Below are 27,841 nucleotides of genomic sequence, written 5' to 3' on the forward strand. Positions count from 1 at the left end.
ACAGAATTGACTCCAAGATGGAAGGTAAGAGTTTTAAAAAACAAAACTAAAACTAAATGAGGTTGTAATAAGCACATTCTTGGACTCAAAAGAACATTTGGAATGAGAATCTAAATTGTGAAGAGATGGTAAGAGTATTCTTATGTTAGGATTAAAATTCTCTGGAGACTATATTTGTAATTATTTATTAGATAGTGAGAGTGGTTTGGAAAGAGAAAAGGCACATAATCACATGGCTGGTTGCCTAACTAACCTAAGCTAGCTGCTTCCTGAATGTCCAGTTCACTCCCGAAACTTCCTAGCCAAGAGCTCACAAATTTCCTTGATCCATAACTTGTAACCCTGGTAATGCCACCCCTTTTGGGTCTTTCTGGTTGGACAAACTTGACCTCAGTCTAGGTCAGAGGCTAATTTTCTCAATGCCAGGAGCCATATGGAACAAGAGGCAGGCTTTGCCAAAGGAATCTTCTGGGACACCAGGGGTAAGAGGCAAACATCTTCCAGGATGCCAGGGAGCCAGAGGCTTCTCCTTATACAGATAAGTCTCAAATTCCCAACCCAATCAAAGGTTGGGGCTGAGACCAAATTGGATTTTCAAAACTTTCCTTTTAGAAAAAAGAGGTGTGTTAATTTCACCCTCTCATATGTGAGTTGGAATATCTCTTCTCATAAGAAATTGTTAGGCTCCGTTGAAAAAGTTGTTAAAAGTTTTATTTTTTTTATGTAGCAATTCCCTCATAATAACTATGTGAGTTGGAACTATAACTATTATCATTATTTCCATTTTATAGTTAAGGAAACAAGCTCAGAGAAATGAAGTCACTTCCTCATAGTTGCACACATTAAAAAGCAGACAGGGATTGAAAGCCAAGACTTTTGATTCTTACATTCAGAATTCTTCACTGTGCTGTGGTTTAAAAAGGAACAAAATTTTTTAAAGACCCTGAATAACTGCTTTAAATATTGTAGGTGAATTTTTGTGATTCACATCTTAACAGTGTAAGTAGTATGTAGTCAACAAGTATTTATTCATTCCTAGAGTTACAAAGAAAAAAAAAGTTAGTCCCTTTTCTCAAAGAACTTAATATATACAAGACGAATAGTATAAATAGAAGCTAGCCATAGGAAAGGTACTTAGAGCTTGGGGTCAGCCCTGCAGACTGAGTCTAAAAGAAACTAGAGAATCTAAGAGGTTACTCCAGGAATGGGGGATCACTATTGTAGAAATGGAATATGGAGTGAAGTAGTAGTAAGTAGGGTTTATAGAGGTTTATGTGGATTGTGGAGTTGTATGGAGGGAAATAATGTGTTAAGAATTGGGTAGTAAAAAGCTTTAAAAGCCAAACTATGGAGTTTATATTTGATATGAGGCAAATTACTAGAGTTTGAAAAATGAGGTGGTATAGTCAGATCTATACTTCAGGAAAATGAGTTTGGCAGCTATGGTGGGGTATGGGGAGGAACTTGATTCAAGGAGACTCATTAGACAGTTGGTATAGGTCCAGATGAAATATGAGGTCTTGAAATAAGATGATAGCTGTGTAACAGGAAACAGGTGGAGGCTCTTAAAAGATTTGGCACCTGATTGGATGTTTGAGGTGAATGAGATTGATAAGAGGATAACACTGAAGTTGCAAACCTGATTCTATCAATAGCAATAGAAGTTTAAGAGGGATAGGTTTTGAGGAGTAGGTAAGTTTTATTTTGGACATTCTGATTTGGGGATCTTAGATTGTGCATGGAGATAGTTGTATCCATAGGAGCTGATAAGATCAAATGACTTGAAGTATATAGAAAAAAAGAATACCTAGGACAGAGATGTGGGAGATACTGAAGAGTAGGTATTACATGGATAATGATTCAGTAAATGAGACTGAGGAGGAGTCAGGTAGGAAGAACAACTAGGAGGGAATATCTGTGGGTAGTCATTAGCTAGCACTTTAAAGGTTTAAAAAGTGCTTTTCAAATACTTCATTATTCTCAAAACAACTCTGGGATATGGAAACTGAGGTGGACAGGAACCACAGGATCACCAAGATACCAATAAATATGTGAGGCCAATTTTTTTTAAACCCTTATCTTCTCTTTTAGAATTGATACATGTCTGAGTCATATTTGAACCCATATCCTTTGGGCTCCAGACCTGGAGTTCTTCCCTTATGCTACCTAGATGCCCCAGAGGCCAAATTTAAAACTCAAAGAGTGCAGTATCCACTATGACACCTGCCTGGTTTCAAATTCTGTAGAGGTCAAGAAGGATGAACCAAACCTTAAGCATAAAAGATACAAAAACTTAAGAGTAAATAGTAAATTAAAAATTGAGGAAAGAAACTATGAAGCCCATTGAGGGACATAGTAAGATATATTTGGTAAATTTTTTCTAGTTTACTAACAATTGAAGTGAATAGTTTTCCCCTCATTAATCAACAGACATAACCATTGGCCTTTGAGAACTTTTTGGCTGCTGTAAAACTAAGCCAATTCTAAAATCAAGAACTTTTGGACAGACCTCAAAGCATTAATTTATGATTAATAAATATTTTGTTGATTTTTCTTAAAATGCTCTTCTTATGTTTTAGGTTGCTGAAGTTTTGCAAGTACCTCCAATGAGAGTGTATGAAGTAGCAACTTTTTATACAATGTATAATCGAAAGCCAGTTGGAAAGTATCATATTCAAGTCTGTACCACTACACCTTGCATGCTTCGAGATTCTGACAGCATACTGGAGGCCATTAAGAAAAAGCTTGGTAGGGGACAGATTTTATTTGTACCATTAAAAAAAGAAAAGATATACTTGGGAGAGATTTGATGTAATTTGGTATACAATATAATTTGCAGGTATAAAAAAAATGAACATTATATTTTTGTTGAAATAAAGCATAAACTAGCTTTTAAAGAAGTTTTTAAACTAAGACAATCAAACCCAATAATACAGATTTCATAATAACACTAGCCTATTCTACTTAATATCTCTTTCCAATAAATTACTTTCGTAATGTGCTTCTCTTCATCTCAGTCAGCACTAATTTTTTATTTAGAATATTTTTCCATGGTTATATGATTCATGATCCCCCCCCACTCCCTTCCCCTCCCCACTCCTAGAGCTGACAAGCAATTCCACTGGGTTATACATGTATTATTGTTCAAAACCTATTTCTTTGTTGTTCATATTTGCAGTAGAGTGATCTTTTAATATCAAAACCCTAATTATATCCCTATTGAACTATGTGTATGGGGGCGAGTATTGATGGTGTGGGAGGTATTTATCAGGACCCCCACCCGATAGCTATTCAGTGGGCCAGAGCAGCTAATCACTCACCCCCACCCCAGGGAAAACATGAGTGAATAAACTCAAAGAGATTCCCAAACTGGCAAAGCTATAGTGGGGATGTTGAAGGAAGGTGTTGGGGTTCAGTTGTGACCCTAGTGGGTTGGATCCCACCCTCAGTGCCAGTAATGCTGAGACAAGCCTCCACACTCCTAAATTCTAGTCGCTTTGCCCTTCAAGATGGTACTTGATATTCGTCTTCCCCTCAGCCACAAGATTGGTCTTCCTCTCCTTAAAGTAACAGCCCCAAGCTACCACTAATGAACTAATAAAAATTTATTATAAGGATGAAGGAATAAAGGAATGATAACAGGGTAAGGGTTATTTATGGATTTTGAGGAAGGAGGGTACAGGGATAACTTCTCTACCATCTATGAACCCCTCAACAAGAGAGCAGTTCTGGTTTCTTCTGTAGCTTGGACTCAGAAACTGACTCTCCCTCTCCTTACAATAATATCCTATCCTTAACACTAGCAAACAAACAGGGGAATAACTGAAAGGAAAGGGTACAAGATGGATCAAGGAAGGTCCCCTAAGTGTCCACTCCCTCCAGAGTCTGGGCACTATGGCCAGTTATGGAGCACAACTCTTTCAGTATCTTCTTCATTAGCACTAAAGTCAGTAGAAAGGTTTAGGTGATGAAATCTCCAAATTGCCCCTGAATTTTGGGTTCAGAAGAGCTAAATTCCTGTCCAGATCCAGCCACCCACAACCATCAACCCCATGCCCACCCAAGAGCTTGAATGTCCTCTCAGGAGTTTTTGGCAGTTGGCCATTGACAGTTTAGAATCTTCAAAATCTTCACCAAACTCCCTCCTTCACTGGCCCCTCCCAAACAGAAACTCATGCTTCAACTCCAATTGCCTGCTCTCATTTGCAAAATTCAGTCCATACAGTTACATATGTGATCTAGGATATGTTTTTTTTTCTGCATTTTTGCTCCCACAGTTCTTTCTCTACATGTGGATAGCATTCTTTCTCATAAGTTCTTCTGGATTGTCCTGGGTCATTGCATTGTTGCTAGAAGAAAAGTCTGTTACATAAGTCTCTGTATACAATGTTCTACTGGTTCTGTACCTTTTGCTCTGCATCAGTTCCTAGAGGTCATTCCAGTTCACATGGAATTCCTCCAGTTCTTTATTCCTTTCAGCACAATAGTATTCCATCACCATCAGATACCACAATTTGTTCATACATTCCCCAATTGATGGACACCTTCATTTTCAATTTTTTGCCACCACAAAGAGCACGCATCTCAGCCCTATTTTTGCCCTTTTCTCAGCCTCAAAACTTTTCCCCTTCTAAAATCTCAGAAATTATTACATTATCATTTTCTCCATAGCATTACCTAAGGAACCATTGAACAAATGAAATAGGTGTATTTCAATAAGCACTAGATTGCCTCAATGAGAGAAATCTGAAATGTTATGTCAGTGTCACATGCTCCATAAAAAGGCTTACACAATAAATTCATTTGTAACTAAATTTGCTCTAAACATATTTTAAAGTGAATTTTGGCTCAACTTCTTAATCTTATGGATGGAAGAACTTATGCTAAGAAAAGTTCTTTCTTTTGCCTATATCTATTTGGCTAGTAAATATTAATTCTTTTCATATCCATTCTTCCTCTCTGCTCAAGCTTCTGTCACCATCCTAGTTATTTTTTACCTAGGTTCTTCACAGAACTGCAGAAGCAGGTTTATTACTAGAGAGATTTGACTATACCACTTCCCTAATTATAAAAACATTTACATTTTGTGTAAGACATTGTGTAATCTAGATATCTTTTTTTTTTGTTTAGTTTTTTTTTAAACCCTTACCTTCCATCTTAGAATCAATACTGTGTATTGGTTCCAAGGCAGAAGAGCAGTAAGGGCTAGGCAATGGGGATTAAGTGACTTGCCCAGAGTTACACAGCTGAGAACGGTTTTGAGGCCAGATTTGAACCTAGGACCTCCTGTCTCTAGACCTGGCTCTCAATCTACTGAGCCACCTAGCTGCCCCAACTAGGTATCTTTTAAATTGTTTTCCCTACCTCATGTCCCTTTATGCACTTTAATTTTTCACCAAACTCTTACCTGACTGCTTGTATTCTTCAGCATCTGTGTATATACCCTGGCACCATGCTTTTTGCTCACATTCTCTCCACTTGTCATGGAATGTCACAGGTAGAAAGGACTTGAGAGGCCATAAATCATCCCTGATAAGTGGTTCTTATCCCTGATAAGAACTTCTTTGCTAGAAGTTCTCCAGTGAGGAAGAACTCAGTACCTTCTAAGGCAGCCCTCTTTATATTTGTGTAGCTCTATTGTTGAGACTTTTCTCTTCCATCAAACCTAAATTCACCTCTGTCCATTTTTACCCAAGTGTTTTCTGTTCCTACTTTTGTGTCTCTCTTATTTCCTCAGTTTTGTATTTTCTGAAGATACACTACTACTGTTATCTTCCTTCCAGTCCCCTAATCTTGCTCCTTTTGAATAAAGTATATGTTTCTAGAGCCCTGTTGAAAGTATGGTTCTTACCCTGTCAAGTTTCAGAGATACTTGTTTAACTCAAGTCAAGTTTAACTCCTTGAATCTCTTTAATTCACCCTGTTAGTCATACTTTGTGTTTTTATATCTACATCTAAGGCCATGAGCATTATTGCTTCTGGCTCCTTTATTGGATTTTTTTCCCTTTGTGAATGTCACATTCTTCTCTACTGCTATTAAACCACATTTTAGCTCCACCCTCTAGCTTAGTAAATACATATTGGCTCTTTCCCTCTTTTGCCTTTTTATTTAATAACCTTTTAAATGATGTCCTTAAGACTCCAGGCAAATATATTCTTTTTTTTATTTGAAAATTTTTATTTAATTAATTAAGAATATTTTCCAATGATTCCATGATTCATGTTCTTTCTCTCCCTTCCTCCCACCCCCTCCTGTAGCCAATGAGCAATTCCATTGCGTTTTACATGTGCCATTGATCAAGACCTATTTCCATATTATTAACATTCAGGCAAATATATTCTTAACAGACCCTGGTCATGGGTCAGTTATTTCTGTATTTCAAACTGGGTCTAGAATTCAAATCCTATTATCAGATATCATCTTTTTCATCAGTACTTCAGTTCTTAAATATGCTTCTCTTCTGAAGCTTTTGCATAGTAATTAAAATATCTTCAGTGCTCCTGAGGACTTCAGTTTCTTGCCCAGGAGTTCTTAATGTTTAGTGATACTTTGTAAGTTCCTGCTAGCAGAATCTTTTGTGCCTCCTTAAATTGCCAGAAGTGACTAGTAGTCATCCAGTTTGAAAATCTTGGGAGTTCTCTATTTGATCCTGGTTATATGTCCTGGAATGACTAGATAAACCTGCAGAGTAGAGAGAGGTGTCCTTTGAGCCTTTTTACGTTCTCTTTTGGGAAAAACATCAGCCTGCACTTTGAACCTAGGTCACAATAATAGCCATGGCAGAAAGACAAACATCAGATATGAGCAGAAACTTGCAAAATCCTCTTTGCTTTTCATGTTTTTTTGAAATAAGGTTTTGGCTTTCTGTCTTTCTGGTAGTTCTCTTAGCAAAATCTCCTGAAGAATTCTCCTTACCTACATAGCTCCTTATCACATGTCTTACTGACTGCTTTCTCCTCTTCCTCTATTCCACTTTAGCTCCTCAAAATTTTCTTTCGGTCCATCCGACTTGGAGCCTTCTTGTATTGTCACAAATTTCCACTTGATAATTTGTTTTTCAACCTCAACAGTTATGTCTGCTTGTCCTTTTACCTTCATTTCTCTCCTGTTGTTGTCTCACTGAAGCTATAAACAGAATTCTAACTCTTGAAATCCTTTTCTTCAAGACCCAACTTACATACACCTTTCTTCATGAAGCTTTCCCTGATTGTCATCAACCTACTCATCCCCCATCCTGAGTTAAAAATGATCTCTCCTGGGGGCAGCTGGGTAGCTCAGTGGATTGAGAGCCAGGCCTAGAGACAGGAGGTCCTAGGTTCAAATCTGACCTCAGACACTTCCTAGCTGTGTGACCCTGGGCAAGTCACTTGACCCCCATTGCCTACCCTTACCACTCTTCTGCCTTGGAGCCCATACACAGTATTGACTCCAAGACGGAAGGTAAGGGTTTAAAAAAAATTTTTTTTTAAAAATGATCTCTCCTTAGATTTTCCTAGTACTCTTGTCTAGATTATTTTTTTTTACCCATATCATATTCTACATTACATCATATTCCTTTCTATACTTATCTTAAGCTGCTTGTTAACAGTAAGGTCTTTGAGTGCAATGACAGTTTTTCACCTTCCTTGCCTCCTTGCACATGATACTGTGTGTGTGTGGTAGGTGCTTATTTAATTGATTTTTCCCCAGGTGAAATAGTTGGGGACCAGAACCCAGATCTCCTGATTCTGATTGACTCAGACTTTCACATTAAATTTCTTAATCACAGTTATGTACTAAAAATTCTGGGTTATTGCTATATTGCTAACTGACAAGGTAAACCAGCAAAGATAAATTTGAGATTTTTGTGTACAGTAGACACAATTTTAAAATTAATTTAAAAAAACCTTACTTGATATTAGTAGCTATTATTTTAAAACTTAACCTTTTTAAGAATTATAATACTCTGAAATGTTCTTTGTTCAGTATTTAAAACTGGCTAAAGGGGGCAGCTGAGTGGCTCAGTGGATTGAGAGCCAGACCTAGAGACAGGAGGTCCTGGGTTCAAATTTGGCCTCAGACACTTCCTAGTTGTGTGACCCTGGGCAAGTCACTTAACCCCCATTGCCTAGCCCTTACCACTCTTCTGCCTTAGAACCCATACACAGTATTGATTCTAAGATGGAAGGTAAGGGTTAAAAAAAAAAACCTAACTAAAAACTGGTCAAATCCCAGCAGGCCAATTTTTATGTTAAAATATGTAATCATTTCTCTTTTTCAGGTATTAAGGTTGGGGAAACTACGCCTGACAAGCTTTTCACACTAATAGAAGTGGAATGTTTAGGTGCCTGTGTAAATGCGCCAATGGTTCAAATAAATGATAATTATTACGTGAGTATTTCACTTTCATTAAGTTTAGAATTATGGGAAATGGTATTTTGAGATGATTTTAAATAAGTAGAGATTTGATTTCCTGTGTTCCAAATCTGTGCAAAAACACTGTTGAAATACTTGAAGATGTTAGTTGTGAAACATTGTTTCATATTCTTAGCAAGTGCCAGTTCACAATGATGATATATTCTTCTGTTGGTAACATTAACATTTCATTCTTTGGACAGAATCTGCAACATGCCTGGTGATTTAAAAAAATACAAAAATAATCCTTAATCTTCTGCCATATCATGTTATAAGGTTGCAATTTCATAGAAAAAATTTTCTTTTTCATACAAAGATTAAACTTATATTAAAACATACTTTCCAATAAGTTTTATCATGGAATAGTTTACCATAATTTACCCAATAAGTTTTATCATGGAAAAGTTTGGCCAGCACCCATGATGAGCATGGGACAGTGATGTATAATTGTTCAACCTTAGAAGTATTAAGCTAAGGTGGAGAAACAGATATTTACAGGTATCAAGGTTATCAGTGTATCCTGATTTTAAAATACACTGTGTTGAAGCTCCATGAAAATTACACAAGGTTGGGAGTGAGGACATGGGTTTGAATTCTAGTTTTGTAGGTTAATACCTCTATGACCTTGGACAAATTACTTCTTTCTAGGCCTCAGTTTCCTTATCTGTAAAATGAAGGGGCTGGACTAGACTATCTGAAAACTTTGAAAAAGTCTTGAACTGGAATAACAAGGGAACTAAAAAAAAAAATGTGAAGGATGGTAGCCTAGCAGTACCAGACCTTAAACTATACTATAAAGCAGTATTCATCAAAACAATCTGTTACTGGCTAAGAGATAGAAGGGTGAGTCAATGGAATAGATTAAGGGTAAATGACCTCAGCAGTCTGGTGTTCAATAAACCCAAAGATCACAGCTTTTGGGAGAAGAACTCACTATTTGACAAAAACTGCTGGGAAAATTAGAAAACAGCATGGGAAAAGTTAGGTTTAGATCAACATCACACACCCTCTACCAAGATAAGTTCAAAATGGGTGTGTGACTTAAACATAAAGAGTGATATTATAAATAAATTAAGTGAATGTGGAATCATATACCTATGGAGAAGGGAAGAATTTAAGACCAAGCAAGCTATAGAGAACATTATAATATGTAAAATGAATAATTTTGATTATATTAAGTTAAAAAGGTTTTGTATAAACAAAACCAAGGCAACCAAAATTATAAGGGAAGTGACAAAGTGGGAAAAAATTTTATAACAGATTTCTCTGGTAAAGGTCTAATTTCTCAAATACACAAAGAACTTAAGTCAAATTTATAAGAAATGAAATCACTTCCTAATGACAAATGGTCAAAGGATACGAACAGGCAGTTTTCAGATGAAGAAATCAAAACTATCAATAATTATAAAAAAATGTCCTAAATCCCTCTTAGAGAAATGCAAATCAAAACATTTCTAAGATACCACCTTATATCCAGCAGAGTGGCTAATATGACAGTAAAGGAAAATAATAAATGTTGGAGGGGATATAGCAAAATTGGGACACTAATGCATTGCTTGTAGAGTTGTGAATTGATCCATATATTCTGTAAGGAAATTTGGAATTATGCCTAAAGAGCTTTAAAAGAATGCATGCCCTTGGATCCAACAATACCACTACTGGGTTTGTATCCCAAAGAGACAAAAAAAATGAGAAAGGATCTGTCTGTACAATTTGTACCTATGCTTTTTGTGGTGGCAAAAAATTGGAAAATGAGAGGATGTTTTTTGATTGGGGAATGGCTGAACAAATTGTGGTATATGATGGTGATAGAATACTATTGTTCTATAAGGAATAATGAATTGATTGATTTTTGTAAGAACTGGAGACCTACAAGGACTGATGTAGAGTGAAATAAGCAGAACCAGGAGAACACTGTATATCAGTGATCCTGAAAGTGGGCCTTACTGCCCTCTGATCGGTGCTGCAGTGATCCAGGGGGGCGGTGATGGCCACAGATACATTTATCTTTCCTATTAATTGCTATTAAAATTAAAAAAAAATTAATTCCCAGGGGACTAAGTAATATTTTTTCTGGAAAGGGGGCGGTAAGCCAAAAAAGTTTGGGAAACCCCTGCTGTACATAGTAAATGTAACATTGTGAGATGATCAAATGCAATAGTCTTGGCTACTAATAGCAGTGCATTGATCCGGGACAATTCTGAAGGACTTATGGGAAAGAATATTATTCACATCTAGAGAAAGAACCTGTGAGAGTAGAAATGCAGAAGAAAGCATGATTATCCCTTGTTGATTTGGGTATATGATTTGGGGTTTTGGTTTTAAAAGATTACTCCATTATAAAAATGAATACTATGGAAATAGGTTTTGAGTGATAATATATATATAACCCAGTGGAATTGCTTGTCAACTCTGGGAGGGGGGAGGGAAGAAGGGAGGGAGACAATATGAATCAAATAATCATGGGAAAAATCTTAGAATTAAAAAAATTTAAAAGAAAAAGTCAAAGTCTTGAACTATACTTCTAAGACTGGGTGAAAATACTGAAAACAGATTTGTACTTGGTGGTAGTTTAGACTAGAACTTGAAACTTTTATATAACTTGCAAAGGAGAGAAATTTCTAAAAATGACTACAATGGTTTTTGTAGTATTGCTGAACTACCAATGAATGTATTTCCTGTTTAAATGAATTTTTTTTAGGTAACTTTTTTCTGGAAAGGAAATTTAGTCCTTTTTTTATGTTATTTTATTTTAAAAATATTTTTCCATGTTTACATAATTCATTTTCTTTCCCTCTCCTCTTACCTCCCCACTCCCGGATCCAATAAGCACTTCCACTGGGTTATACAAATGCTAATCACTTATACCTATTTCCATATTATTCATTTTTGCAATAGAGCAATCTTTTTAAAATAAACCCTCCCAATAATATATCCATATAAACAAATAAGTCATTTGTTTTTCTTCTGTGTTTCTACTTCCACAGTTCTTTCTCTCATTGTGGACAGCATTCTTTCTCATAAGTTCCTTTGGATTGTCTTATAGTAACAAAGTCCATTACATTGGATTGTTCCACAATGTTTCACTTTCTGTGCACAATGTTCTGCTCATTTCACTCTGCATCAATTCTGGAGGTTCTTTTAGAACACTATTTCATGTGATTATTGATAGTTTTGATTTCTTCATCTGAAAATTGCCTATTCGTGTCCCTTGACCATTTGTCAGTTGGGGAATGGCTTGATTTCTTGTACATTTGACTTAGTTCTCTATAACTTTGAGAAATTAAATCTTTGTCAGAGGTTTTTGTTATAAAACTTTTTTCCCAGTTTGTTGCTTCCCTTCTAATTTTGGTTGCTTTGTTTTTGTTTGTACAAAACCATTTTAATTTAATGTAATCAAAATTATTCATTTTACATTTTGTAATGTTCTTTATCTCTTGCTTGGTCTTAAATTCTTTTTTTTTTAAACCCTTACCTTCCATCTTGGAATCAAGACTGTGTATTAGTTCCAAGGCAGAAGAGTGGTAAGGGCTAAGCAATGAGGGTTAAGTGACTTTTCTAGGGTCACACAGCTAGGAAGTGTCTGACACCAGATTTGAACCTAGGACCTCCTGTCTCTAGGCCTGGCTCTCAATCCATTGAGCCACCCAGCTGCTCCCGGTCTTAAATTCCTAAGGAACTTTAGTTCTTGAAGGTTTAAAAAGGAATAGTGTTTCCTAAAATATTTTCACTTCATTTGTAGTTTAACAAAATAAGTTCAAAAGTTCACCTTACACATTCCTATGCTTCATAATGACAATTAGAAATTAAAATATGACAAGTTTTTCCCCTTCTTGGATTTCCATAATTTGCTTTGAGTAATTCAGTATTTATTAAACACCTACAATGAATGAATGAAAATGTATTTATCAAGTATTTGGTGGGTGGGAGGCGCTGTGTGCTAGGCACTAGAGATGCAAAAGCAAAAACATTGCTCTTGCTTCATGGAATTCATTCTAATGGGAGCCAATGTGCAAATGACCAGGTATACACTAGATATTGTGATAATTAAATTAAGTCTACACTGCCCATCTTTAGATTTAATCACCAAAGGTGAGAGCACCTTCCAATTCTGGGAGGTCCTAACCCACAATGTGCTAGAGTGAGTAACAATCAGAATAAACAGAGCGCCCCCTACGCATATGTGGCCGCTTCCAAGGAGGGAGTGGGGTGAATGAGGCTGTGGCTGGTTTCGGGAAGAGGACCTGAGGGAGCTTTGCTGGTTTGTGACTGTGACTGAGACTCTTCCATGTGGTGAGTTTAAAGACTGAATCTTCCGGAACTTCTATTAAGAAACTTCCTTTTATAGACTCTGTGAATGAAGTTTGCTCCATTCACCTCCAGGCCTTAGGCCCTTTAACCCTCCGCTGAGGGTTAAGATCTACCTGGATTAATTAGTGAGATAGATTCTTATCTCCATATTTCCTCTCTCTCTTCTTATGTAAATAAATTTCCATAAAAGTCAATTTTGGTTTGAGATTATTCTTAATTGAGGATTGATAATAGTTCAATCCCCTGGCGACCATCTTAAATATATTGAACCCATAAAACCTCTTTTTCACCTTTAAAATAGAGAGAGAAGATATGTGCAGAAGATGGTGGGTAATCTCAGAGGGAAAACACTTAGGAAGTTGTAAGGCCTGCAACAGAAGGGTGGGCAGGAGTGTGTTTGTGTGTGTGTGTGTGTGGGGGGGTGACATGTCAGACCTATACTTGTAAGATAATCATTTTGGCAACTAAATGGAGAATGGATTATAGTTAGTTAGGAGAGACTTGAGGCAGAGAGATGAATTAGAGCAGGAGTTCTTAACCTTAGGTCTGTGAACCCATTTTTTAGGTATCTTGATAACTGTTTCAATGTAATTGGTTTCCTTTGTGATCTTGTGTATCTTAGGCATTTAAAAATATTATTCTGAGGATTCCATAGTTCACTGGGTTGCAAAAGGGAACCATGACATTCAAAAAAGTTTTATTGTTGTATAGTTGTTTTTCATTTATATTCAACCCTTTATGATCCCATTGGGCATTTTCTTTGCAAAAATAGTGGAGTGGCTCACCATTTCTTTCATTCTACAGCTAAGGAAACTGAGGCAAACAGGGTTAAGTGACTTACTCAGGGTCACGTAGCTAGTACATGTCTGAGATTTGATTTGAACTCAGGAAGAGGAGTCTTCCTAACTCCAGGCCTGGTGCTTTATCCACTGTGCCACCTAGCTGTCCCCCTCATTTGGCCCCCCCCCCCCAATTTAAAACCCCAGAATTAAAAAGTTATTTCAGTCATCTAGGTGAGAGATGATCAGGGACTACAATATAGTTGGTAGCTTTGTGAGTAATGGAAATGGAACATACGAAAGATATTGTGAAGGTAGAAATGACAAAATTTGATAATAGTGTCTTCAGGATTAATAGGAAAGCTGGGAAAGGGCGTAGTATTGGAGGACAGAGATTTTGGACATTGAGAGTTTGATATGCTTATGGGATATCCAATTCAAGATCCCTAAAAGGCATGATGATTCAGGTGAGTCTAGTGCTAGCTATTTAGATCTAGGAATCATCTCTGTAAATATGAGAACCCATGGGAACTGAAAATTCCCAAACCTGAGCTAGTATAGAAGGAAAAATAGACCAAAGATAGCCTTGGGAGAACATCCAAATCATGACTGTAAAGGACATCTAGCAAAAGCAACTGAGGAATGGTTCAAATGGTAGGAAAACCAGAAGACAGAAGTGTAATGAAATCCAAAAGAGGAGTTTACAGTCTTTTATGAGGAGATACAGCATATACTGAATTAAATGCAAAGTAATTATAAACAAGAGATCATTCAGGGAGATGAGGAAAGGCCTTATGGAGAAGTAGCACCTGTGCTATTCTTTAAAGATACTTAAGGATTCTGTGAGGTAGAGATGAGTGGAAGGGAGGACTATATTCTAGACTTAGGATACCACCTGTGCAAATGAACAGAGAACAGCTAGCAGATCAAAGACTGGAAAAGAAGGGATTGTAAAAGGGAATAGTAGTATGAAATAAGACTAGAAAAATAGACTGGAACAAGATGATGGCTGAAGTTTTGACCTTTTATCCTATAGACATAAGAAAGTCTGATGTTGAGTGGCTTGGTTAGGGATAGCCATACATAGTTGGGTCTATGCTTTAGGAACACGAATTTGGCAGCTACTTGGGGGATGAATTGGAAAGGCAGTAAGGGCTTGAATTAGGATAGAATCTATGTGAAGGGAAAAAAAGGATCATAATGTCATAGTTTTTAAATCTATCTAGTGACCATCTCCATTTTAGAGGTGAGGTCTTGAGAAGTTAAGTGATTTTTGTAGGGTCACACAGATTTTGTAATAAGTCATCAAAGGAGAAGAGAATCTTGGTAGGTTAGCCAGAAAGGAGAGAAGTAAAATATACATTTTAAGGAAAGGAGGTTTAGAGTAATATTGATGATTAATCTCCCATGAAGCTAAGACTTGTATAAAGTGTAACAAATATACCATAACCCATACTATGAAAAAAAACCTCAATTTCTCCTAAGACTGAATTAGGTATCTAATGTAGATTTTTTGAACCCATACCTTATTCTTAGAATCAATACAAAGTCTCATTTCCAAGGCAAAAAGAGGCAAAAGGGCTAGGCAATTGGGGTTAAGTGACTTGCCTAGGGCCACATAGCAAGGTCTTGTGTCTGTGGCCAAATTTGAACTGAAGACCTTCCATCGCTAGGCCTGGCTCTCAATCCACTGAACCACCTAGTTCCCTGTCCCATGTAGATTTAACTTATTAAACTCAGGACTCTCTAGTATTTTAACTTGAATATACCTATGGCCTACTTTAGGCGAGCAGAAGTTTTCTCTTAAGTTCCATATCCTTCCATTCTACTTTTTTTGTCACCTTCTTATGGTAAAGTAGTATGGTGGAGTATATACTTACCCTTCTTAGGTGGTACAGTATCAGAAGATGAATTAAATGTTAAGAGTCCTAGGTTTTTGTCCTTATGCTACCAGTAAATAATTTTGTGACATTTAACCTTGAGTTGTCAGTTTCCTCATCTGAAAATGGGTGGGAATAGACTAAAATTAGTTGTAAATACACAAAATTCCTGAGTGTTCTTAGAACCAGATTAATTGAGAAATATTTTAATAAAATAAAAATAAATTACAACATGGATAATTTAATTTATAGTTTTCTTAGTATTCAACTACAGGAATCTGATTCTATTTGAGTTTGACATCATTGGACTAAAAGATCTCAAAGAGAACTTTCAACACTGAAGTGCTGTAATTACTGCATAATAACCTTTTAAGTCTGAAGGGTTTTTTAAGTTTTATTTCTCTTGTTTGAAGGGGACATGATTATTTTAGAAGGGCACTTTAGGTTTTCTTAATGCATGGTTTGGATATTGCTTAACTCTATTATATAAATAACTCAGGATATTTAGGTCAAAGACATAAAAACGTCTTAAATTGATCATGTAATTTTTATTGGTTTTATTAAATTCAGGATTTATTTTGTTGTTTTTCAGATGTGTTCCAAATCTTTAATGGAATAGACTTGGGGTAAATGCTCTCAGTAAGATAGTGTACAATAAACCCAAAGATCCCAGCTTTGGGGGCAAAACCCCACTATTTTACAAAAACTGCTGGGAAATTGGAAAACAGTATGGGAAAGATTAGGTTTAGATCAACATCTCACACCCTACACCAAAATAAATTCAGAATGGGTAAATGACTTAAATATAAAGAAGTAAACTATAAGTAAATTAGGTGAACAGAATAGTATACCTGTCATATCTATGGGAAAGGAAAGAATTTAAGACCAAGCAAGAGATAGAGAATATCACAAAATATAAAATAAATAATTTTGATTACATTAAATTAAAGTTTCTGTACAAACAGAACTAATGCAACCAAAATTAGAAGGGAAGCAACAAATTGGGAAAAAATCTTTGTAAGTGTCTTTCTTAATAAGGTTGCCTTCAATTTACTACTCCTGATTTTTTTTTACTACCCCTGATTTTTATTAGAATCTATCCATGTCTATCTCATCACAAAACAAAAATCTTTTTCTTCAGTCTTTAACTTGACATTTTAGAACTACTTAAAATAGAAAATCTTAAAAAATAAATGTAGAACTTATCCAATTTTTTCTTCCAATTTTCTCTGCAGAATAACTTAGAAAATTCTGAAATATAGGGTATATTTAACTTATGTTCAACTAAGTGTGGGCAGTTGTTACCACAAGGATGTGTCTAAGCTTTATATTGAGGATGATAGCCAATTGGCTAAAAATTCCACATGCAATCACAGCAGTTTGTTTTTCAATTGTAATTTGGGCAGCTATCCTGTATTCTTGATGATCCCTTAGATATGAAGGAATAATATCTTTGCTTCATGAGAGACAAGTATATACATTGATAATAGACTTATTCCAAAAAGGAATTTAAATCTTTAAATTTTAATTAATTATTTATTTTTTGTTTTAATTTTGATTTTGAATATTTTCCCATAGTTACATGTTTCATGTTCTTTCCCTCTCCCCCAAACCTGCCCATCCCCTCCTAGGCTGACGCACAATTCCACTGGGTTTTACATGTATCATTGATTAAGACCTAATTCCATATTATTGATAGTTGGACTAGTTATTGTTTAGTGCAGGGGTCAGCAGCATATGGCTCTTTTTTTTTTAACCATTTATTAATATTCATTTTTAACATGGTTACATGAATCATGCTCCTACTTTCCTCTTCACCCCCCGCAATTCCCCCACCCATGGCCGATGCACATTTCCACTGGTTTTAACATGTGTCATTGATCAAGACCTATTTCCAAATTGTTGTTAGTTGCATTGGTGTGGTAGTTTCGAGACTACATCCCCAATCATGTTCACCTCAACCCATGCGTTCAAGCAGTTGTTTTTCTTCTATGTTTCCTCTCCTGCAGTTCTTCCTCTGAATGTGGGTAGCATTCTTTATCAGAACTGTCCTGTGTCATTGCATTGCTGCTGGTATAGAAGTCCATTACATTCGATTTTGCCACAGTATATCAGTCCCTGTGCACATAGTTTTTCTGGCTCTGCTCCTTTCACTCTGCGTCAATTCCTAGAGGTCTTTCCAGTTCACATGGAATTCCTCCAGTTTATTATTCTTTTGAGCACAATAGTATTCCATCACCCGCATATACCACAATTTGTTCAGCCATTCCCCAATTGAAGGACATACCCTCCTTTTCCAGTTTTTTGCCACCACAAAAAGTGCAGCTATAAATATTTTCATACAAGTCTGTTTATCTATGATCTCTTTGGGGTACAAACCCAACAATGGTATGGCTGGATCAAAGGGCAGGCATTCTTTTATAGCCCTTTGAGCATAGTTCCAAATTGCCAGCCAGAATGGTTGGATCAGTTCACAACTCCACCAGCAATGCATTAATGTCCCAATTTTGCCACATCCCCTCCAGCATTCATTACTCTCCCCTTCTTTCATTTTAGCCAATCTGCTAGGTGTGAGGTGGTACCTCAGGGTTGTTTTGATTTGCATTTCTCTAATTATTAGAGATTTAGAACACTTTCTCATGTGCTTATTGATACTTTTGATTTCTTTACCTGAAAATTGCCTATTCATGTCTCTTGCCCATTTATCAATTGGGGAATGGCTTGATTTTTTATACAATTGATTTAACTCCTTGTATATTTGAGTAATTAGACCCCTGTCAGAGTTTTTTGTTATAAAGATTTTTTCCCAGTTTGTTGTTTCCCTTCTGATTTTGGCTGCATTGTTTTTGTTTGTACAAAAGCTTTTTAGTTTAATATAATCAAAACCATTTAATTTACATTTTGTAATTTTCTCTAACTCTTGCTTGGTTTTAAAATCTTTCCCAGAGATCTGACAAGTATACTATTCTGTGTTCACTTAACTTATTTATAGTTTCCCTCTTTATATTCAAGTCATTCACCCATTCTGAATTTATCTTGGTGTAGGGTGTGAGATGTTGATCTAAACCTAATTTCTCCCATATTGTTTTCCAAATTTCCCAGCAGTTTTTGTCAAATAATGGATTCATGTCCCAAAAGTTGGGCTCTTTGGGTTTATCATACACTGTCTTGCTGATGTCATTTACCCAAGTCTATTCCACTGATCCTCCCTTCTGTCTCTTAGCCAGTACCATATTGTTTTGATGACTGCTGCTTTATAGTATAGTTTAATATCTGGTACTGCTAGGCCCCCTTCCTTCACATTTTTTTTCATTATTTCCCTTGATGTTCTTGATCTTTTGTTATTCCAAATGAAATTTGTTATAGTTTTTCCTACGTATGGCTCTTTCTGCAAGAGCCATAAAGTCATTTTTTTTTCAGGCGCTGTTACAGGAGCGCGCATTGTGAGCACTGTATGGCTCTCACGAAATTACATTTTAAAAAATGTGGCGTTTATGGCTCTCACGGCCAAAAAGGTTGCCAACTCCTGGTTTAGTATCTACATCTCAATAATATCCCCATCAGCCCATGTGTTCAAGTAGTTGTTTTTCTTCTGTGTTTCTACTCCCACAGTTCTTCCTTTGAATGTGGCTAGTTTTCTTTCTCGTAAGTCCCTCTGAATCCTTGCCTTGCTGCTAGTAGAGAAGTCCCTTATGTTCAAATGTACCACAGTGTATCTGTCTCTGTGTACAATGTTCTCCTGGTTCTGTTCCTTTCACTCTGCATCAGTTCCTGGAGGTCATTCCAGTTCACATGGAATTCCTCCAGTTCATTATTCCTTTCAGCACAATAGTATTCCATCACCAACAGATACCACAATTTGTTCAGCCATTCCCTAATTAAAGGGCATTCCCTCATTTTCCAATTTTTTGCCACCACAAAGAGCGCGGCTATAAATATTTTTGTACAAGCCTTTTTCCTTATTATCTCATTGGGGTATAAACCAAGCAGTGCTATGGCTGGATGAAAAGGCAGATAGTCTTTTTAAAGCCCTTTGGGCAGAGTTCCAAATTGCCATCCAGAATGGTTGGATCAATTCACAACTCTACTAGCAATGCATTAATGTCCCAATTTTGCCACATCCCCGCCAACATTCACCACTTTTCTTTGCTGTCATGTTAGCTAATCTGCTAGGTGGGAGGTGGTACCTCAGAGTTATTTTGATTTGCATTTCTCTAATTATAAGAGACTTGGAACACTTTTCTGTATGTTGATAGTTTTGATTTCTTTATCTGAAAATTGCCTATTCATGTACCTTGCCCATTTATCAATTGGGGAATGGCTTGATTTTTTTTTGTACAATCGATTTAGCTCCTTATATATTTGAGTAATTAGACATTTGTCCAAGTTTTTTGTTATAAAGATTTTTTCCCAATTTGTTGCTTCCCTTCTAATTTTGGTACCATTGGTTTTGTTTGTACAAAAATTTTCTAGTTTAATGTAATCAAAATTATTTATTTTATATTTTGTAATTTTTTCTAACTCTTGCTTGGTTTTAAAATCTTTCCTTTCCCAGAGTTCTGACAAGTATACTATTCTGTGCTTACCTAATTTACTTATAGTTTCCTTCTTTATATTCAAGTCATTCACCCATTCTGCATTTATCTTGGTATAGGGTGTGAGATGTTGATCTAGACTCAGTCTTTCCCATATCGTTTTCCAATTTTCCTGGCAGTTTTTGTCAATTAGTGAGTTTTTGCCCCCAAAACTGGGTTCTATGGGTTTATCATAGATTTGTCTTGCTGAGGTTGCTTATCCCAAGTCTATTCCACTGATCGTCCCTTTTGGCTCTTTGCCAGTACTATATTGATTTATTTGTTTTTTAAACCCTTACCTTCAGTCTTGGAGTCAATAATGTATACTGGCTCCAAGGCAGAAGAGTGGTAAGGGCTAAGCAATGGGGTCTAAGTAACTTGCCCAGAGTCACACAGCTGGTAAGTGTCTGAGGCCAGATTTGAACCTAGGACTTCCCCTCTCTAGACCTGTCTCTCAATCCACTGAGCTACCCAGCTGCCCCCATTACTATATTGTTTTGATGACTACTGCTTTATAATACAGTTTAAGATCTCGTACTGCTAGGCCACCTTCCTTCATATTTTTTTCATTATTTCCCTTGATATTGTTGGTCTTTTGTTCTTCCAAATGAGCTTTGTTATAGTTTTCCAAAAAGGAATTTTTATAGTCAAAGGGTCAGCATTGAAGTTCAGTTTGACAGCTCTTTATACCTCTAGCACCCCACAGTGATGTTTATAAAGCTATAGATTCACTGTGAGACACTGAAATGCATTTTCTCAGAAAAATTAAATCATGTTATATGTTGAATTTATTTGTTTGAATTTATTTGTCAAATGACATGTTAGTTTTCAGTTGACCAAAATACTTGTCCATTTCTCTTATCCATTTTTGATAAATGATCTTCACTTGTTCTGACTCTTAATATTTATTGTTTCAGTTACTGTGATTGATTTATTCTTGCTTTTGCTACACATTTGTTCTTGAAAATAACTGAGAGACTTGGAAGTTGTCAGAGAATTAATTGAAACTTATATATGGCAATCTCAAGTACCACCAGGGCTCACAAGCCGTTCTTGTCTGAGGACAGAGTGTATTATATATTATAGTGACTTACAATGTTATTATGCATGTAAGAGTTAAAAATTAAGGTTGGACTAAATGTAAGAGAATGTCATTGCTGAAATTAATATATCTCAAGTCAGATGACTTTTTAAACATCTTTATTTACAAAATAGAGGGAAAGAGTAGAGAAATGAGAAGGGGGGGAGTATCTATCCTATCACAGTAGATAATTATTCCATCCTGGTTCAAACCAGGCAGGGCTTGTTAACCCTCCCATCGGGTGGACCCTCAGCCAGAGGGCCATTTAGCTGGAGGACCTGGTGGTGAAAAACCGTGTGGCCTCCTCCAGCAATTGGTCTCTCCAGAAGCCAGGAAAGGAGTCAGCCTTTTTTACTCACCCTTGTTGTAGTCCAAAGGGAAAATCCAAGAACAGTTTTCCCAGAAGCAGTCTAAGCCAAGGTCCCCAAGCTGGAGCTCCTCCAAAGCCAAGTTTGAAAGAAAAAGTGTGTTTGGACACGAAGTTCAGGGTTTTTATAGTGCTTTTTCCACATCACTTCCTGTCCCTTCCTCCACTCTAAGGGAACCAATTGCCATCTATAACTTTGCTTAGGACTGCCCAGGGGCCAGCCAGTCATTTCTGAGTTGTCACCCACTTTAGCACATGGGTTGTAGACCTTTCCCACTTAGGAGTTAAGTAGGGTGTATATACTTCTGGTGATTAAAATTAGGCAGGGGAGAGTTTAATCCCATCTTCACATGCATTAGAAATAGTTGCCAAGTGCTTCAAGCTGTCTGTTGAACAGTACAACCTAAATGTTCATGTAATAGGTCACACTTGTGTCTGTGTAATAACCCTACATTATAGATGAGGAAGAAGTGGGGTCAGATAAGTGTTCTCCTAGACTTTCCTTCCAGTATGCTTTCTCATGTGCTGCCTGCCTGCCCCTTCATGTACACTTGATAAAGCCAGTAGAAGTGTTTTCTGCTACCCCAAAAGAAAATAGCCTTTACTGTTCATCTGATGCAAAAGAAGTATTCATTAAAAATAGTTGATATAGTAATCATGAAATATTTAACAACTAAAAAGAATTTAAAAATTTTCATATTTCTCTTATAGGAAGATTTGACACCAAAGGATATTGAAGAGATAATTGATGAGCTTAAAGCTGGCAATGTTCCAAAACCTGGACCAAGGTATGTTTTTATTTATATAACACAATTAAACATTTACTTATCTTTAAAGGAAACATTTGTTTCCTCAGTTTATAGGCATAGGATATTATGTTAGGGACCATTTAATCCAACTTTCTCCTCTAAGTAGGAATTCTTAATACAATTAATATTCCGATCAGATTCAGTCTCTCCTTGAAAACAGTAATAGGAAACATGTTGTTTTAAAAGGAAACCCATATGAAGTTCTTATTTGAGCCAAAATATCCTTCCTTATTATCTTTTGTCTCCTGATTCTTATTCTACCATTAGAAGCAATGCAAAATATTTAACCTGCTTCTTTCTACATTGCAGCATTTCAAAACATTTATTATGTTCTCCTTAAGTCTTCTATTTTTTCTTTTCCATGCTAAGTACCTCTTGATTTTTTCATATGGCATAATTATCACACCTTCATAACACCAGTAGTACTTCCTCCTCATTCTTCTCTGGATATTTAGAATGTGACATTATTAGAAATGGCCTTAGATCTACAACTTATGAATTGTACTTTGCTCAGCATAGCTGTGTTATCCTCCCTTGATCTGGATACATTATCCAATGAACTTCAGGTTACTTTTTTTTGGTTTTACTTTTTCAGCTACTTCATACTATTGGCTTATGCTGAATCTGTGATCAGATTCTCAGATCTTTTTCCTGTAGAATGCCATTAAGCTAGCCTAATATTTTGTATTTCTGTTGATTTTTTAAAATGAAAAACATGAAAGTTCTTTTTGTTAAGTTTCTGTCCTTTAAGGCCATTTTTTCTATATCTTTTTGACTTCAGATTCTACCAACTAATGTATCATTCCAGGTTTGTCTCATCATTTTTGATGAGTATGTTTTTCCATGTCTTGTAAAAATGTTGAATAAGATAGGGCTTACCTGTCCTTTCTGTTGATAGCAATCTATTCATCAATGTTCTTTGAGTTTTATTGCTCAAAGAGCTTATCTATGAGTCCACTGTTATGTAGTTTTATTTATCTTGTCCAAAGGGACATCATGAAACCACCAAAAACCTTGCTAAAAATCAAGATTTGTTCTTGTTTATCATATCTAGTAGCATCACCAAAAAAGGAAACATTAGTTCTATATGACATGTTCTTAGGGAAAAAAAATAACCAACTTTCATTAATTGCTCATAAACCACTTTTTAATATATATCAGGGTTTTTAAATTTCTTAGTTGTCATTTTTAATTCCAACATTTGTATTAGTTTGGATCTATATTTTTGCTTTCTTTTTTAAACAAACATTATATACCTATCTCTGGTCTTTTGTCACTTTTCCTCCATGACCTTTCTGTAGGATCATCTAAATTCAGTACACTGTGATATTTATCTGAATCTTGAAAATTGGTAGTGTGCTTTCAATACTGCATCTTTACCCTTGTCGGACTTTATTTTCTTTTTTGTTGGTTCTACCTTTTTCAGTTTTAAAAGTATTTAATGCATAGTAACTGGGTAATTCTGGTTTTTTCCTTCTCATCTGTTAATGTTAATGTCTGGCTTAAACAGTGGGCCTGACCCATTTCCTTTTCTTACTGTTCTGAACATAGCTTTAAAAATGAGCTTTTAGAGTATTATTTTTTCCATGTCTCACCTTTTCCTGGATTCTTTTTTTTTAAACCCTTACCTTTCGTCTTAGAATCATTAGTATTACTAAGAATTAGTTCTAAGGCAGAAGAGTGGTAAGGGCTAGGCAATGGGGGTTAAGTGACTTGCCCAGGGTCACACAGCTAGGAAGTGTCTGAGGTCAGATTTGTACCCAGGACCTCCTGGCTCTGGGCCTGGCTCTTGAGTCCACTGAGCCACCCAGCTACCTCCTCCTCCTTCTGGATTCTTTATTTAGTTTTTATGATAATGCTCTGATAGATTTGTTCTATATTTGTTATTTGTTCTTGAATAAGTGTATTTATTTCATATTTTGGAGATGTCATTTTAAAACAATTTCCCTGTTCAGGCATATTTGTTTCTTTAATTATTCCCCTCTTTTTAATAACCTTTATTGAGATTTTTTCATTTTGTTGTGAGCTCCCTGATAAACTGCTATGGAAATCTTCACCTTCTAAGTTATTATACTACAGGTAATTTACATTATAGTCCTTTGTGAATTTCCATGTAGTATATCCCATATAGTTATTGTTTTACAATATATACAACTTTTTTTTTCTTTTTTGCTTTTTAACAGAAGAGCAGTTAAGGGGTAGGCAGTGGGTGATTTGCTCAGGATCACACAGCTAGGAAGTACCTGAGGCCAGACTTGAAACAAGGACCTCTGGTCTCTAGGGTTGGCTTTCAAACCACTGAGCCACTTAGCTGCCCCCTCAACAACCTGCTTTTTCAATTGATGGTAATGTGACATAAAGATAAATGAAATCCAGGTACAGAAATCTCCAAACTTCAATTCCTACTAAATCTTTCATCAGAATTAAATAGCAAAATTCACTAACTTGGGTATTACCGTTTCTTTGGCTATATCAGTGCTGGAAGTTTATTTATTTTTTCTTTTTTTAAATCTTTGGTGGGGGCAGCTAGGTGGCTCAGGGGATTGAGAGCCAAGAGGTCCTTGGTTCAAATTTGGCTTTAGACACCCCTAACTGTATGACTCTGGGTAAGTTAGTTAACCCCCCATTACCTTGCCTTTACCACTTTTATGCCTTAGAATCAGCAAACAGTATTGCTAATAAGATGGCAAGGTAAGAGTTTAAAAAAAAACCCAAAACACCCAAACTTTGAAATTTAGTGAAAACTCATTCTTTTGGTCTATGACCACCTCTAAATTGACTAACAATAATAAATTTTGGGGGTTTCCATTGAGAATGGAAAACTATTATCCTTCTTAACCCAAAAAAGCATTTAACTGCCTCTCCAGTCTGAAGACCTGGGTTCAAATTTTACGTCTCTTGCTTTACTGCTTGATAGGATCTTGGACAAGTCTCAGTTCCCTTATTTATGAAGTGAGAAAGTTGGACTATATGACCTAAAAGATCTTATTGCTCTAAATCTATGATCCTTTAGGTTATTCGTAAATGAGTAAACTCACAAGAGAAATAGAAAAGCATGACCTCTCTTTTGTTTTAGGTAAATACTTTTAAACCAAAGCAACAAACATTTGAGCCTCTATTATATTCAGAGTGTTTACTAAGTTAATTCTGGATTGATCGTTTTTTAAGTGAATTCAGAAATACTGATTAATATTCCAAAACATCAAAACTCTTACAAAAGAGCTTTTGTAAGATTATTAGCTATAGGTCAGGGAGTAAGTTTTTGAAATCTTATTTAAATTCTTCACCAATCTTGTTTTGTGAAGTAAGAAAAAGGGGATTAATGAACAGAACCTTTAAGACCAGGGGACCAGAGTTCCAGTCTCCTTTTGATTACTTTTATTTGGCCTTAGGCACCTCTTTAAATTTTTTATAGTAAAAAATAAGATTGGTGAAACTACAATGGCATCAAAGGGTCATCAATTAAGGTACTTAGATATGAAATGTTATTTTTTCTATACTATTCTGGTCCCCAAAAGATCAAATTTTAGAGTTTGGATATGTTGAAGTTAAGGTCAAGGTGTCAGTGGGAGAGGAAATTAACTTACTTTTAGAAATAGGGTATAAATAAAAAATACTGTTAAGTAAATGGCATTTTAAGTATGCACACCAAGGAAACAATTTTACACAGCTTTTAATGTGGGAAAATTCTAGCATAAACTGAAGAAATCAAAAAACATTGTCAACTTTTATGTTTGTTATCCTCTTGGAACTTCTGATCTTTTCTGATGCATAAATAGATTGAGTCTCAGATCCTTGGTTTAAATATTTTTTTCTTTTCTGTTAACAAACATGTACCAAGAAACTGATAAAATCCATATTTGCAAAGGTCAATGACTTTTTCTCCAAGTGGAACAGAGGCATAAAATCAACTAACAAGGGAGTACTTTGGAAAACCTGAACACTAAAATTAGATACGTCTTGCCTTCTCCTGTGAAAGTATCCTTTAAGGGAGAGATGATTCATAAAAAGCTGAGAGCTGCACAGATAGTGATAGTATATGATTTAGCAAACCTAGGGCCAGTATCCCTAAGCCTTTCCAAGATGAAGGCAGTGTCACCGAGTAGGCAAGATGAAAGAGGGCAGATTTTGAACTGGGATCTGTTAATAGGGTATAAGTTACAGTGTTGAGATTGGAAAAATGATTTTAGGGGCAGGAGAGAATTGAAAATGGAGTAAGACATGTTACCTCTGTTCTTGAACACTTTTCTATGTATAGCTCTTTATTAAAATAATAAGGTCCTTGAGAGCAGGGATTATTTTATTCTTTCTATTTGTATTCTCAGGTCTAGCCCCTAGCAGATGATTAATAAAATGATGGTTGATTGATTGCTTCTTTGGAATCTGCGGTGTCCTTTTGTTTTTTAATTCTGTGCTAGTCACCTTGCTTGCTCCAGTAGCTGTACTCTTCATCCAATGGATATTTTTAGATAATCCTAACACCAACATATCCTCTTATCAAAAAGTGCAAATTACAAGTATGCTTTGACTTTGCTTCCTATGACCCAGAGGTATTATTTTTAAACAACCCAGAAAATGTTCTCAAAGCTACAAAGAATCCATTACTTCTGTCCAAATATCATCACTGTAAAGAGAAGTATATGCAATTATACTTCCTTTTCATTGTAACAGGTCTCACTTTAAATTAAATTCCAAAACTAAGATCCTATCATCATAGATTTAGAATTGAAAGCAACCTTCGGGAATCCCAAGGACAAAAATAGAAACCAAGACATAGTAAAATTAAATGATTTGTTTTGACAGCTTAGTTAAGAGCATATTTAATATATGTTATAAGTTTTCAAACTGGATTAAAAAAAGGGTTTCTAATTTATTTTTACCACTGTTTTTTAATCCCTTGAATAATAATTGTCTGTTCCCATTTTTAATCTATTTCTACCATTTTTTTCCTTGTAGAATTGTGGTAAAGTAAGAATTTATCCCATACTTCACTTTGAAATGTGTGAACAATAAAAATTTGTTAGATTTTTTTTTTCCAAGTTCAAAAATCCTAGAAATAAATTATCTCCTATCTTTCTGCTTTGTAGTTTAGCTGAGACTATTGAAATTCTTTGGGGTTTTTTATTAGTAAATCTCTTGAATAAATTATTTTATTTTTTATTTCTTCAAGGAGTGGACGTTTCTCTTGTGAGCCAGCTGGTGGTCTTACATCTTTGACTGAGCCGCCCAAAGGACCTGGTTTTGGTGTGCAGTCAGGCCTCTAAGGGATTTGTATGGATTTGTCTAAAAATCTCAAACAATTCTGTAAAAATATTTCTCATATATTTAAAATAAATTAAAACTAATTGTCCCAACTATGCAAATTTTTAATATTGTATATTCTGGTTTGTTTTGACCTCGGTGGTGACATAACATTCATAGTTGTAAAAACCACAAAACATTCTCTTAAAACCTTTGGGTTCCATGGCTACCAAGACATTATTATTTAAGTTTAAGTAGAAACATTTTTTCCAACTATATCCATTTCAGCAGCATATTCAGTTCATATTTGACATAATAGTAGTAACTGTCATAAGATTTTTTTAAGTATGGTTTTATCACATTTCAGTTTTTAAAATTGTATGTTATATTCCATTGCTATTATA

The 27,841-nt window shown here is 35.7% G+C and overlaps 1 protein-coding gene across 1 annotated transcript in view; it reads left to right on the top strand.

The window, feature by feature from the left end:
• The window catches only part of NDUFV2 (NADH:ubiquinone oxidoreductase core subunit V2), a 54,344-nt gene extending 26,794 nt beyond the window's left edge, over positions 1–27,550 (top strand). The window contains exons 5-8 of the mRNA XM_044666835.1: positions 2,580–2,748; positions 8,262–8,371; positions 22,099–22,175; positions 27,367–27,550. Of these exons, the coding sequence (XP_044522770.1) occupies positions 2,580–2,748; positions 8,262–8,371; positions 22,099–22,175; positions 27,367–27,460 (450 nt within the window). The 3' untranslated portion in view covers positions 27,461–27,550. The remainder of the gene's footprint in view (positions 1–2,579; positions 2,749–8,261; positions 8,372–22,098; positions 22,176–27,366) is intronic.
• Positions 27,551–27,841: the final 291 nt, after the last annotated feature.

The sequence above is a fragment of the Gracilinanus agilis genome, chromosome 1, assembly GCF_016433145.1.
Source record: "Gracilinanus agilis isolate LMUSP501 chromosome 1, AgileGrace, whole genome shotgun sequence".
Classification (NCBI taxonomy): domain Eukaryota; kingdom Metazoa; phylum Chordata; class Mammalia; order Didelphimorphia; family Didelphidae; genus Gracilinanus; species Gracilinanus agilis.